The following is a 14,420-nucleotide window of genomic DNA, read 5'->3' as shown; positions in this document are numbered from 1 at the left end:
TTCAAGATCTAAAGCGTGCATAACACGTAAAAATTATCTTAAATTCGCTGATTCAAACTTAAGCTTAGATTCATCTAATTTTTATGCCTTTTGCATAGACAAAAAGAACATTAAGAAGGTTTAACTATTCGTAAATAAAACAAATGAATTAAGGGATATTGGACCGTAATGGATCAGAGGTTATTCATGTATAGTGTGGATAGATTTTCAAGCTTCTTGACTCTAGTAAAATTCGAAGTTAAATGCAAATAATTCCAAAAAGTTATTTTAAAAAATGATGAATCTCAAGAAAGAACATCAATTAACAAATTGCAATCAGGTGTTTTATTTTTACTGCAAAGACGTTAGGAGTGTTTGTACAGTGATCTAATAATAGTAGCCCGTGTGATCGATGCATATTTACATTATTGTGTTCATTCATACATAGTTGGGTTTGTTTTTTTTCTTTATTAAATTATTATTAAAAATGACTTCAGTACGTGCATACCCAATTTTTCACATGCAAACCCTGGAATGCCCTTTTTTGCTCTCTCTTCTCTTTGTGTTATTTTTTAATTAGCTATATTGAATCATATTCGATTTTCACTCTAGATTGCTCAAGAGAATCGTTATCACAAATCAGCATTTACACATTCGTATATTATTTTGTTTCTTTTTCCTTCTCTTTCAGTATATATCCATTCATTCTTCCTTCATTCGTGTTATTACTCTCCCTTCGTTCTTCTACGTTTGAGCATGGCAGGTTGTATTTACTGTATTACATTACATTACATTACATTAGATAAAATGTGTTCCTCTCTTGGGTTAAAGCACGAGGCAAAATCCGTTCTATCATCTGCGTTATATCAAACTTCATGCTATTGCTTGTTCTAATATCTCACAGAAGACAAACAACGGACATTTCCACAACAGAGCCTCGGCTAACGTGGGTACGTGGGAAAGCCTGCCAGTAGCTTCTCGTGGGTCGGTGGTTCTTTCCTGGGTTTTCCAGGGTTCTTCCTCCACCAGTTATACTGGCCGCCATATATGGCCTATCTTGTGCTGAAAAATGGCGTTAAACCCTAGAACAACAAAATCCACAACAGAGCCAGAATTGTACCTGATAAGAAACGGTTAAACTGTAATGACGTTGTATTTGTCAATCTCCTTCTTTCGTTCGATCAAGGCGCTGTTATAATAATGTTTGTTTGCCCCTTCTTGTACCATTCATATGTTGTAATATTGAATCATCGGTGTTTTTGATACATGACAGTTGTAGGATGTATATATTACATCATCAACGGGTAGTACGTCATCTTTTTTCACATTTAAATATTAGATCTGTTCGCCATAAATTAGATTTCTTCGCTATATATTTTGATGACGTAGACATTATTGCACTTAAAGAGACTCATCAAGTCACCGCATCCAATTAAAATTGAGTTACTCAAATTTGAACACGGTTCTTACATAGTCGAGACAAAGGGGAGAACACAACTTGAATGGACTCATAAATAAGCAATTTTCCACTGCCAGTCCCTTTTTGTACAAATACCTTCCACTCAAATAAACATGTAATGGCTTCTCTCTGGTATGTAGTTATACTTTAGATGTTAAACTTACAAAGTATCCTTTTGAAGTCAATTACCTTCACCATTTTCAGACAATGTACAATGCACCGCTGTTACACGCTGTAGGTTACTTGGCATTACATACTAAGGGAGGCAACTCATGAAATCCAAAGGATTTCTCTAGGACAAAGCACTAAAATATATGTTTGATCAGCCAAGGTGTAGAAGAGGTTATCATATCGGAACCTTGGCTAGCGAAGATACTCAATTAAATACTGCCATTCTGATAAAGAAATGCATTACGTCCTTAATGTTTAGCAACTGTATTCATTTTATGTACGTAATCAAGTCCCGTTTCAGCCACGACCAATAATTTATTCATATCTCTTCCCCCTCTCTCTTTCTGTCTCTGGCTCTTTCTGTGCAACTCCCTCTCTCCATCCATCTCACTCTTCTGAATCATGCAAGTTTACATGTAGTTGTATGAAATTATATTCATTTAGTATGTACATTTTTTATCCATTGTAGGGGAAGTGCTTAACGTAATTTGTGAGAACATGTTGCCTGATCCATTTGTTAACATTAATGGCAATATAATATATTTAAACTAAACAGCAATTAATGACTTTTGAAGTTTTGTACTGCATTATTATTGAGATTTAAGAATTGACTATTTTTGTGTTGATTTGATACCAAAAGCTTCTAAACAAATTAAATTCTTGTTTTTGGTTTTCTGAAACATTGCTAGGAAAATGCAAGATATGATTTGTCTCTGAACATTTTAGTATGGTATACGCCATTGATAAAACTGATAATTAATCCAAGGCATTTGAATAACTTTATTATATGATAGCATTCCTGTAGTGATGGAACAGAGATCACCTATGTGTGTCCGAAATAGTTATAAAATGAGATAAAATATTATTATAGTGAGATATAAATTTTTTAAAAAAAAACTAGGATAGTGAATCATGTTTATAATGAAATAATTATTTTAAGCAATTGGCACTGTTAAATACGTGAAACACTAAAAATATAGAATTACTTTGTCAATTTCCATCCAACATTCTAAAATTCTGAACAATGCAACATTTATTTTTTTTAAAAATTATTTCTTTGACAATTTTTAAAAACTTGTTTACTTCAGTGAATGTATTCATACATTCTAAATGATGTCTTTTACACGTCTAGTTTGCGAGCATTAATTCGTTAATTTAAAACTGACGTATCATAACTAAATGACGCTGTGTTTCATGATATCATTTCAATATTATCAGAAAGTAGGCACGACTTCTCATGAACTAAACTAAAAAAACCACATAAGCATAAAACCACATAAACGACCTAAACATGGATTGTGACAAAAAAATAATTAGCATAGCAAATATTCAGTTAAATGTAGTATATAAAATTTGTTTCCAGCCGCATACAGCAAAGTGTTCTGAATATTGATAAGATACAAGTCAAGAAGATGTTACTGAACCTATAATCCTTATTAGTATATGCTCATTGTTTTCTCAGTTATCTTTGCATTGTCAGAATCGTGCAGTATTTTACGATATTGAACTCGCACCCACAATTCATATTGCACTCATAAAGGAACTACTTTCTACTGTAAACAAACAATGGACGCAGACGCCAGCACTTTTGATTTGTAAACAAATCATGTTGACTCGCGTAGTAGGATCTTTATATTTTGTTGATTAAATTTGTTTCTGAGTGAACTAAAGCAGATGTTTCGTAGGCTGCCACATACCAGCTGCCTTGCTACATTCCGCGTTGAATTTGATGCAATGTTTCGGATTTAGTTGGGTGATAGACGCAAGATTTCATAAAATTGCTGGGTACCTAAAAATAACATGCAAGTGACAAGGCATACACTGTCTCCTTTACCTGGTAGTAAGAATGGCAAAAAATATACTTACAGTTTTACATCCTGAATTTCCTCAAAATGTATTGTCTTAGTTCTGCGAATCCGAATTACATGAGCCATTTCATGGGTTCTCAAGCTTGAGTACACATTTTGAAACTGTACTGTAATTTCGACTATATTCCAATTTCAATTACATCCTCCTTACTGAACTCAAAATGAAATAAACATTAAATTCCATAGTGTCTTTTTGATAATTACAGTTGAAAGACTTCATATTTTCCCCACATATTGATTTAAATTATTCAATGACAGAACAGAAACACAAACACACTTGCAGCTGTGAACACGCTTCTCCCTCGCTGCTTCAATCCGATGTATTTCACATAGAATTTGCACAGACGAATCCAGTTCATAATCACGAAATTTCGTAGAATCGACAAAAATACCAAAATCTATTCATTCCAGATCAAATGGAAAAGTTGTTGCAATGCGCATTCATTCATAATATGACTCCAAATTTCAATTTTAAGTAGAACAAAACGCCATTTTTTTTCAAAAGTTATGTCTAGGCACCACTAAGTTCAAATTTATCTGGTCGGAGTTATTAATAATGTTTTTGTGTAATGATGAATCTGCGCTTGTGAATTTTGTTTGGAATGCGGCATAGATTCAGTTACTTTGTTTCTTGTAGTGTAGTTAGTTTATATAATTAAGCCTTACGTAGAATAAGAAAACTGAGCATAAAATAAAAAGGTTACTGCATTTGTATGGGAAAATATTAACTCTTATTGTCGGATGAATATACTGCACTTCCAAGGTCGTGTAGTATTCCATCCCAAAAACTCGTTCATATTTTCCCATACAAATGCAGTAACCTATAAATATGGCATAGTTATCCTGTGACGTACCCTGCGTTGTAACACACTGCCGCTTTAATGGTGAAACAATTCGGTCAAACTCGTTCTTATTCTACCCATCAATGCGACGTCACCTATTTTATAAAGTCTTATTACAGAACGTGCTCCCATGAACGATGAGCGATTTGCCGATTTGCTTCTGTACTGTACCCAATATTGACTTTCATTTTTAAAATTGATATCGTCAAAAATACTTTTTACTAACAAGGTTGTCTATTCTTTTTGACTTAATTTTAAAAAGCTAACAATGTACACAAAACTGTAACTATGGAACATTGATTTAAAAAATATTTCTTCAAAAGGCTTTAGATTGGAATGTGTGTGTGTGTGTTTGGATATTTAGCGTAGCTTTAAAGAAAATTCAGTTTTATCGCTAGAATGTCTTTAGAGTGGCAGTTTATAGTGATGTATTATAGCACATACATCATGATGTCTCACCCTGTCATATTATCATGACACCAGGATAATAATACATTCTAACAATAACCTCTTCATGCTGAATGCCTAGCGAGGCAGCTGTTAGCACCATTTTATAAGTCTTTGGTGATACTTGGCCGGGCTTCGAACCCGCAACCTCCCGCACCCGAGGCGGACGGTCTAACCACTTAGACCACCAGAGCGGTATGATTGGAATGGGATAATCGTAATTGTAGGTGATTATACCCTTTAATTAATCTGTATCAAATAAACCAACTCTAAATTGTGTGTCTTCGTTTGTACTTACTGGATGTTGTTTATAGTTAAACAAGAATCGATCATGAAAACGAACTATCGATACTCGCTCTAGATATATCAATAAGGAAATTTATAATTATGTAATTTATGGGACTAATTGTCATAGAACAAGATATAACATGTGCGGTACTTCAAGACCGTTGTATACCTTTAAAACTTTGACGTCTAACACCCAAGACATTGATCATTACAAGACATTGATGATAATGGTTATCATGGCTTAAGGCATGGTGTCTTAAGAACGCCGCACTTCCGAATGGTATTCTTAGACAACACTAACATGCATGAATCATTGACAATTTTCTTTCTTTCTGACCTGTCCTCTACAAAACTAGAATTGTATATTTTTGGTGCTCGATTCATGATTTGCGGACGTTTGGTTTGATAGTTTTAGAAATAATTCATTGTGACCCTCATCTAGTGTCATTATAATATAAAGAACAGGTAAACACACCAGCAAATGTTATTGTCTACACTCGTATCCCTGATACTTCAGAAAAACATGATAAATACCAGTAAAACGCCAAGTATACTCGAGATTTCGCAGTAATGTGTATTGTTCATTTCAGGGAGGATATGCATTCGTGATGTGTGGTAATTGGCAACTCGAGCGACAATATTTACTTTTAACCATGCAGCTGGTCTTTATATCATTCTAGTTCATTTTCACGTTGTTGTTGTTGTGGTTTTTTTTAAATTGTTGATGACATTTTATAGCGCTTATGATACTGGGTTTAACTCATAAATTCCGTCCATATTGGCTCCTCAGGTTTTAAGATATCTAGATGTTCCAAGTGACTATGTATTCAGCTACAATAAGGTAAGATGTTTTAAGTGTGCGGTTACTTTTGTCATTACAGTAATCAACGAGGACATGTGATTTTTTTCAGTTCAAACGTGTGGCAAACCATTAGGAGTTCTATAAGCACAATTTTCTTTAAGAATTGTGACAGGTATCATGTGAGAACTTATGGAGCGTAAAACAAATCTGCTAAATTTTCTTCTGGACATATCTGATAGTTATGAAGGAGTCGACTTCACACTTTTGTGCGTCACTATGTAACATTTGATGTGGTCCATGTTCTTACAAAACTAATGTCAAATAGTTAGACTCTCAAGCAGTCATGTAGTGATATTAGGGCCGTATTAGCACATGTCCGACAAAACTTGCTAAGAAAACTAAACTTGTTTTTATTTTATGCTGTAAAATATTTTTAAAAATTTGAACTTTTATTTAAAGTTGTATTAAAATTACGCTTATCAACATTTTTATCCATTCCGCCCCCCACCCACCCACCCCATTCAACTGAAATTTTCTTATAATTAAATTAAGTTTTACTTCTTTCAAAGCTTCCTATAATTAAAGAAGATGGTTAAAACTGGCCACAAAGTGTTGGTCTCGTAGAACTCAGGTCATAATAATTACTTCGGGGTCAGTATCCATGAAGATAGTGCCATCTATTTTAGAATAATTTTTCGCACCTTTTTGGATCGTGATCCTTGGCTTAGATTTACGAATTATTAGTAACGATTTAAAAGACCGTGTTTATTCTTTTCGATATGGGGATTTTTTTTGGTATGCTTAACTGTTTATTTTGACTACAGTGTACAACGAGTACTCGCACATTGGTGACGTTACGAAATTGAAATGTGTGACTCGTGGCAATATGATTGTGGAAATATTAATAAATATTTTTTAAAAATGGTAAGCCATGAAGTAAATTAAGCTCTGTTGTCTTTATGAAAAACATTTAAAATTAATAATGAACAATTCTCACGATGATGAACCAGTCTCGCTCGGTATGTGTGAAATATTCGATAGAAACACACACACACACACACACATGATCTCAAATGGGCAACGATTTAATATTGAATTTCATAAATTTAATATTAAATCATTACCCATCCGAAATTCTTTTTATCAGATAGTTTTATTTCCGTAGAAATTATTTAGATATAAAGAAGAATGAATTATTTCGTTCATTCTGACAGACGCTGTATTTTTCATTGTTGTGCGTAAAAGATAGTCCCAAACAAAGTTGAAATAGTTAAAGAATAAGCGTCCATACAAATAAACAAAACATTTTACAAAAGACAAAGCATTTGTCAACACAAAATGTCCAATGCGTGTGATGTCACATTGTTTGATACGGTGCACAGTACCGGTTTGTGTTGGCCTATAAACGCAACACAGTGCCAGTGTTTACGTTGAAATTCTACATCACAACTAAACATTACACTGGTGCAATATTGTTGTCACAGATAAGATTACTGGATGCAGAATTACACATATTTACTGTAATGTATTTGTTACCGGACATTTGCAGTATTTGATTTGGAACATAAGATTGTGTCGGACTTGAATAACATATTTACTGCGTAAATATGCTGTGGTTGGATAAAGTTCTGTCACTTGGGGAAAAGGGGTTATGTCTACATTCTTCTGTAAACAAAGGTGAGTTGATTTACTTCAGTAAGTTCACAATTAAACCAAGCTTGTATATACGGTGGATTCCATGCTTCAGATATATCGCCCCTCCATCCCCATCCCCACCCTCGCTATCATCTGAGTAATACCGGTAGTTTTACTTGTTGTTATTGTTCTTGTCTTGTGGTTTTTGCCATTTTTCATGTATGATATGTTATACATAACATAACAAACCCATCTGTGTGTAAATTGGCAATATTGAAGCAGAGGAGACCATTTTCGCTCAGTTCCCTTTAATGAGTCGGGGGGAAAAATGGCGGCCAAAAAGGTTTAATGAGAACCAAAAATTCCAGAAGGCGGGGTTAAAAAAGTTTTTCCATGATCGCAACCAATCAGTAAAGAGAATACTACACAATAATTTTATTGGCTTATTTGGAACAATCAGAATCACATAAAGTGATATGTTCACATGTTATAATATCAAAATTATGAAACTGCATAATTGCATACACTATAGACAAAGTGTACCGACCATGTGATATATATATATATATATATATATATATATATATATATATATATATATATATATATATATATATATATATATATATATATATATATATATATATATATATATATATATATATATATATATATATATATATATATATATATATATATATATATATATTCAACAGACGAAACAAAAAGTTTATGTAGTCATTGAAAAGAAATAAAAGAGCAGGGCTACTTGATTGAAAAGATTTAATAAAATAGGGCTACATATTTAAACGAAACAAAAGAACAGGGCTACATCACTGAAGAAAAAAAACCCAGGGCGACATCATTGAAAAGAAGGAAAAAAAATAGGGCTACATCATTAAAATAAAATAAAATGACAGGGCTACATCATATACTGTCCGAAACGATAGTTACCGTTGGTGTGATTATTATTGAATTTATTGTATAGTTTTGTAATGCAAGTGATCAATAAATAAATAACCAGATGTAATGAGTAAATTGGTGTTTTTATTTATAAGACGGGTTATTGTGATGAAGCTGATAAAAAACGTTTATTATATTAATACATTTACAAACACTTTTCCAAATATATCGAAAGATTATGCAATTGTCTGACCTGAAAAGAATAACTGAAAAGCAATATATATATATATATATATATATATATATATATATATATATATATATATATATATATATATATATATATATATATATATATATATATATATATATATATATATATATATATATATACATATACAGTTTCGTAGATAATAATTAGTGGATGAAAACAGCTACTAATTTGGATGCCTTCTACGGTGAATTGGGCAGATATCCAATGTAAGAAACCTTGGAAGCACGCATGTAAAAATTTGGGGCTCGAATATTGGTAAAAGAGTTAGTTTGATCTCCAGAACTTACACATATTAAAAAGACATGGTGATAGCGAAAGCTGATATAAGAGGAACTATTTGGCATTTCAAGCTAATCTCTACTGATGATCTGAGAATTTTTTTATGTATGGAACAATCTGATTGATAATATGATTGCAATCGATGTAATAAAACATCTAGTCTGTCTTTTAAATTATGCAGATGCATAAATGTTGTCTTTGCTTTGCGCGTGACTATTTCATCAGCGATAAAAAGTAATTGATCTCTTTTTTTGGCAGATAAGCCGACATAAATCAGCTTGTGTTATATTACATTTAAACGACATAAATCAGATTTGTGTTATCTTAAATGTGAAGTAACTATAATACATTTCCACGTACCTTTTCGTTCAACATTGATTTTAAATGACAGAGAGTAAATCAATCGCGATATTGCAGCTAAACATATAAATGATGCAACCGGCATTTTACTCCCAGTGGATGCAGAGGCTGCAGCGAGTTCCTGACATTTGTCCCACAATGATTTCAAATCGAATCTTCTCCATGCTACACACGTCCTTCAGTTTCAAGGATGAATCAAATATAGATTATTGGTGTTGGTATGGGCGGATGGAACAAAGATTCATTACTATTAGAGCACAGATGAATACAAGTATAAGCAACCATTTCAGTTTTGCTGATTAAATGCAAGTTCAGCTGCAGCATCGCGAATAATCTTAATCAAGGTTTAAGACATTTAATCATATTGGAACAACAATTAGCTTATCGCCTACATACATTATATACAAGTTAAACGTACTGGAAATGAACATGTACCATGATGCATGACCATTCATCTATCTAAATAAACAATTCTAGGACATTGCTGTGATCCCGTTTCAAAGAATTTAACAGTCATCTGAAACAAATATGAGCAAAATAATAAAACAATCCTGCTGAAACCAAAGACGTAAGTAACTTGTACAGTCCGGTTAATGTGCACATTCCAAATATGCTTATTTTTTATCCACAATAACTGGTTTATCTGCACGTCATGTCCAAACGTAAGAAGCAAGGGCTTCGTCCATCAGAACCTTGTGATTGACAAATGTCCTCAGACAAGTGGACTCATGCGCTAGATGTCAGAACGTTGCTATATAGTGAGCTGAAGCTTTGGTATATCTTTGAAGACGTTTGAACCCATGTTGTCGTCACGGGTGGTTTAAATGCAACGCTTCTCAAACGCACCAGAGTTCGTCTTTTCCACCTATTCAGCAGACCTAACTTTTGAACATGTCGCACAGAAGTTTCTCCATCGGGGTGTTCCCTATGGTCCTCCCAAAGAATATCTTCTCAATCTTTTCTGATTCCACAAAGCGCAGAGATGGCAGCATAAGGAGAAGACGTCCAAACCTTTAAAAATTAAAGGAAAGTATTTGATTTGACAGATCAGTATCAGATTTCCTTTTAGATGCATGAGTAGCAGTGTGGAATGTATCCCTTGCTACTTGCATGCCTTTTATAACTTGCTTCAATGCAATAATGCAATTATTTTATTCTTCAGAAAAGAAATTAACTTCAATTTATGAAAATCATCATTGCAGGTGTAAGTACAAGAATGTCCGTTTTTATTCGGGGCAACATAGGAAATAGTGGATATATCAGCGAAAGAATCGTATCTGACTTCATTTTAACATTCACCGTTAGTCGTGGAAAGATTGCTTTTGATAACAGCAGTCATAAATAGAGATGAAAAACATGGGTAGGAGACATATTTCATGTCGGTATTGGTCCATCAAAGTACATGAACTTCTCTTAACCAATTAGAAAGATCAACATTTTTTGTATAAATAAGCTACTGGGAATTATAGAAAATAAAATTATAGAAAATAAATGATTGTGACGCCAGTGAGAGACAGACAGACAGACACTGTTACAAAGAAACGTTGAGAAAGATACCGGACGGGTTGGGTAGGATGCTGTGCTCGTAAATGTTGTCCTAGCATGACCTGCGCCTGATCCTGGAGGTTCTCAACCTGATGGGGATCCTTTAAACCTCGAGTTTCTGCAACATGGAATGATGATAAATTGTTACTCCCTCTCTCAAAACGTTGCATGAATTCCATTGCAAATTATGTTACTTCTAACTATAGCCTATTTGCTATCTCAAAATAAATTTATGACAGATTTTTGATTTCATGTTGCATTTCTACCTCATGTGTGTGTGTGTGTGTGTGTGTCTATATATATATATATATATATATATATATATATATATATATATATATATATATATATATATATATATATATATATATATATATATATATATATATATATATATATATATATATATATATATATATATATATATATATATATATAGTTATGCCCACCGCAAGTGTTTAAGAGGAAAATGCTGTGGCCTTGGACCTTCTATCCATCTGGTTCAGATTTATGTTTAGTTTCGTTTCTCACGTACTTCGGTGGACGTTCATGTTCCACGAACACGCATTTAGTTAGAAGAGAAACGACTGTTGTTTTTATTTTAGTTCGCTGGTTTTGTTCCGCAAGTTTTTTATATTTCTTGTTTGTCTTTAAGACAACTGTGTGAAACTCTTAGTGACATGCAGTATCCCAGGTTATCCTTAGTCGCCCATTCTAGTCGCCCAGGCACATTTGTCAAATAATTATACTGTCTATAAATATGTGACGAGCAGGAACACCAACCATATTGAATTATGTCTTCTAGTTCACATGCAGAGCATAACAATAATCAAGTTGCACAATACGTTTAAAAGTCCCGTGAGAAATTTAATTGTGATGTTTGCAGTAATCATGAACAATACGATTATGTTGGCGACATAATTCTTGATCCTTGCTGAACTAGATTTAATGTAAGGTTAATACAATCAACGTCATTTTGCTTTTAAACCGTTTCCTTCTCATTCCATATTGTCGTATGAAAATACAAGCTACGTCTAATTAGCGCCAATCTCTGTAGAAGACTCAACTTGGGCATATATTTTGAGACGTTAAATCAATTTCGACCATCATTAACGACTGTCATATTAGTAGCCGCTCGATTCATACAGGCCTTTTTGTACGTTTGGCATATTGATCTATTGCTGTGTGCATGAAAATTGAGTGTAAGGAATAATCAGTGAAGCAAAGACGTTCTAAAATGTAGAACATAATTTTTCTTTTAAAAATACAATAAATAACAAATGCCGATAAAATAGCCTTCCTTGCGCTTAATTTTTGATTTAAGTCGCCAAGTCCGCCAACATTCGAGTCAAATGCTGCTTATTCGAAGGACATATACTTTTCTTGAATAGCTAACATTGGGACATCGACTATGAATCATACAAAGTCACTTTTGAACTCGGGATTGTTTTAGATCCGAACTGTATAGGCCGACAATGCTAAGGGGGTAGCTGAAGTCGAAAGTGACGCTACAGGGGATGGTTAATCGAGGTTACATTTTATAGCAAATATACATTGACATTAAGCACTGAAATTAAATATATGATCTCAAACGTATGGCAGAACCATATCCCATTTGCGACGGTTAAAGACCGGTCTTGGTTTCATTTCTGACTGGTCTCAGGCCATCCGAAGATTGAAATTGTACAACAATTTATCAAATACAGGCACAATGTACTTTAAAAAAAAACAACAAAAAAAAAAAAAAAACATCACAGGTAAATGTAGCATACATTGACCTGGTTACAACAAAGCTTTGTTCTCTACCTGGCCTGAAAAGAGCGATTGCCTTTAAACAAGCAAACTCTCCTGGATCAACTTGGAGTGTCTTAAATCTGCCAAAGACTTCCTGTAGAATTCTGATATCGATAAAACCGGAAGATGATTTCCCGTTTCCGGAGGATGGCGAGGACTCTGGGGTCATTAGAAGAGGAGATGACTCCATCGGAATAGACCACTGAATGGCACAGAGTAAGAATAGGTCGCTCCAGGTTTCCTCCAGTAAAATTACCTGAAAAGAATGATGAAAAATTAAAGTGATCTAGGAGAAGAGAGCGTCGAGACGACGGGCGAAAGATTGAAGAAGAACGGATAAAAAAAATAAAAAAAACAAAGATCAAGGAATAGAGAAGAGGAAAAAGAGAAATAGCATTTACGGTTAAAATGCACAACAACCATAAAAACCGAAAGACAGATAATGATAATAAAAATTAAAATGAAGTGGAAAGGAAGACGGAATTTAGGAGAAAGTCAAGATTTGTATTATATTCAACGAGAACTCTTCCTCGTTTGGAAAACAACATAAACAACATCTTCCAGAATAGTATAAATGTATTTCATCGTAAACCACTATATTACCTGGTCTCTGAATGGCAGGTTGGCGAATGAGGGAAGATTCTTTGCCCATCTGATTGCCATGAAAAGTAGTCGTGCAGAACACTCGTACATTGTCTCGTGCCCCGATGTATAGAGGTGTGCATCACTATATGAATACTGCATGCTGCACTGATTTCCGCTTCCGTTTCCTGTGTGGCGCTTTTCACTCCCTAGGCTTGTTACATCGATATTGTCCTCAGTTGCTGATAACGGAAAGAAACTCTGACACTACATGGAGGTGCGTAATAAATGTGTTTGTCGAGAAAAATGTACATATCACGTAATTGTTATGCCTTTTAAGAGTGTTCTGAAAAAGTTCTAAACTGAATGGTTGAAACACTGTCTATTCTGCAACATTCGGATAGCTTTCATATATTTCCAGTATTTGATCAAGATTTGTTTTCTTCAGATTTAATTATATGCATTTCTTTTTGGATCTCAACATTTGGATAAACGCATGTATGTATAAATAAATGGGTACATGGGTTGGTTGCTGCGTAGGTGGGAATATATGTAGGTGTGTAAGTACTTCTATAACTATGTAAAAACATATGCATTTGTATGTATACCTTCAAACATGTACGTAGGTTGGTAGTCGGGTGCTCTAAGTTTTATTCACATGTGCAAAGAAGCTCTAAGGACATACATTACCTTCCGACTCGCTTTCAACTTTTGCATTGGCGTCTGGGCCGATGAGGTTAGTCATGAATCTCTGGCTGGCCACAGGACTGAAGGCGGGATGGGTGGCAGAGACAGTGGCAGCACTCGGCACCAGTGGATGTTCTAGTCCGGCCTCCAACTGATCTTGGCGTATCTGGGCCGTGTTTCGAGGTTGTCGCTCGTTCTGGACAGCTGATATTACTAGAGTTGTTAGTGAAGGAGCTAATATACTCCTGATTCTGTGGCTTAAGTCAACATTTTCATGCTAATATTAAAAAATTCCCTATGATTAAAGTATCTTTTATGGTGTAGCACAGGTTCATCCAAGGATACAAATACTCTGCACATTTGGCATGTATAGTTATGTTGAAACAATTCAAAGCACGGATATAACGGATGTAATGCAAGTTTGGCATCCATACCTGTACTGAAACACCTTAAAGGGACATACTACAAGTTTGACATATGCAGGTATATTGAAACAAGTTAAAGC

The 14,420-nt window shown here is 34.1% G+C and overlaps 1 protein-coding gene across 1 annotated transcript in view; it reads right to left on the bottom strand.

Annotated features, from left to right (window-relative positions):
• Nucleotides 1-8,800: 8,800 nt before the first annotated feature.
• The window catches only part of LOC149801523 (photoreceptor-specific nuclear receptor-like), a 31,826-nt gene continuing 26,206 nt past the window's right edge, over nucleotides 8,801-14,420 (bottom strand). The window contains exons 4-8 of the mRNA XM_089954322.1: nucleotides 13,919-14,119; nucleotides 13,250-13,470; nucleotides 12,659-12,902; nucleotides 10,865-10,970; nucleotides 8,801-10,318 (exon numbers count right to left, since the gene is read on the bottom strand). Of these exons, the coding sequence (XP_089810448.1) occupies nucleotides 10,186-10,318; nucleotides 10,865-10,970; nucleotides 12,659-12,902; nucleotides 13,250-13,470; nucleotides 13,919-14,119 (905 nt within the window). The 3' untranslated portion in view covers nucleotides 8,801-10,185. The remainder of the gene's footprint in view (nucleotides 10,319-10,864; nucleotides 10,971-12,658; nucleotides 12,903-13,249; nucleotides 13,471-13,918; nucleotides 14,120-14,420) is intronic.

The sequence above is a fragment of the Sinohyriopsis cumingii genome, chromosome 4, assembly GCF_028554795.1.
Source record: "Sinohyriopsis cumingii isolate HCF-2022 chromosome 4, ASM2855479v2, whole genome shotgun sequence".
Taxonomy (NCBI): Eukaryota; Metazoa; Mollusca; class Bivalvia; order Unionida; family Unionidae; genus Sinohyriopsis; species Sinohyriopsis cumingii.
This window is presented reverse-complemented; position numbering and strand designations above follow the sequence as displayed.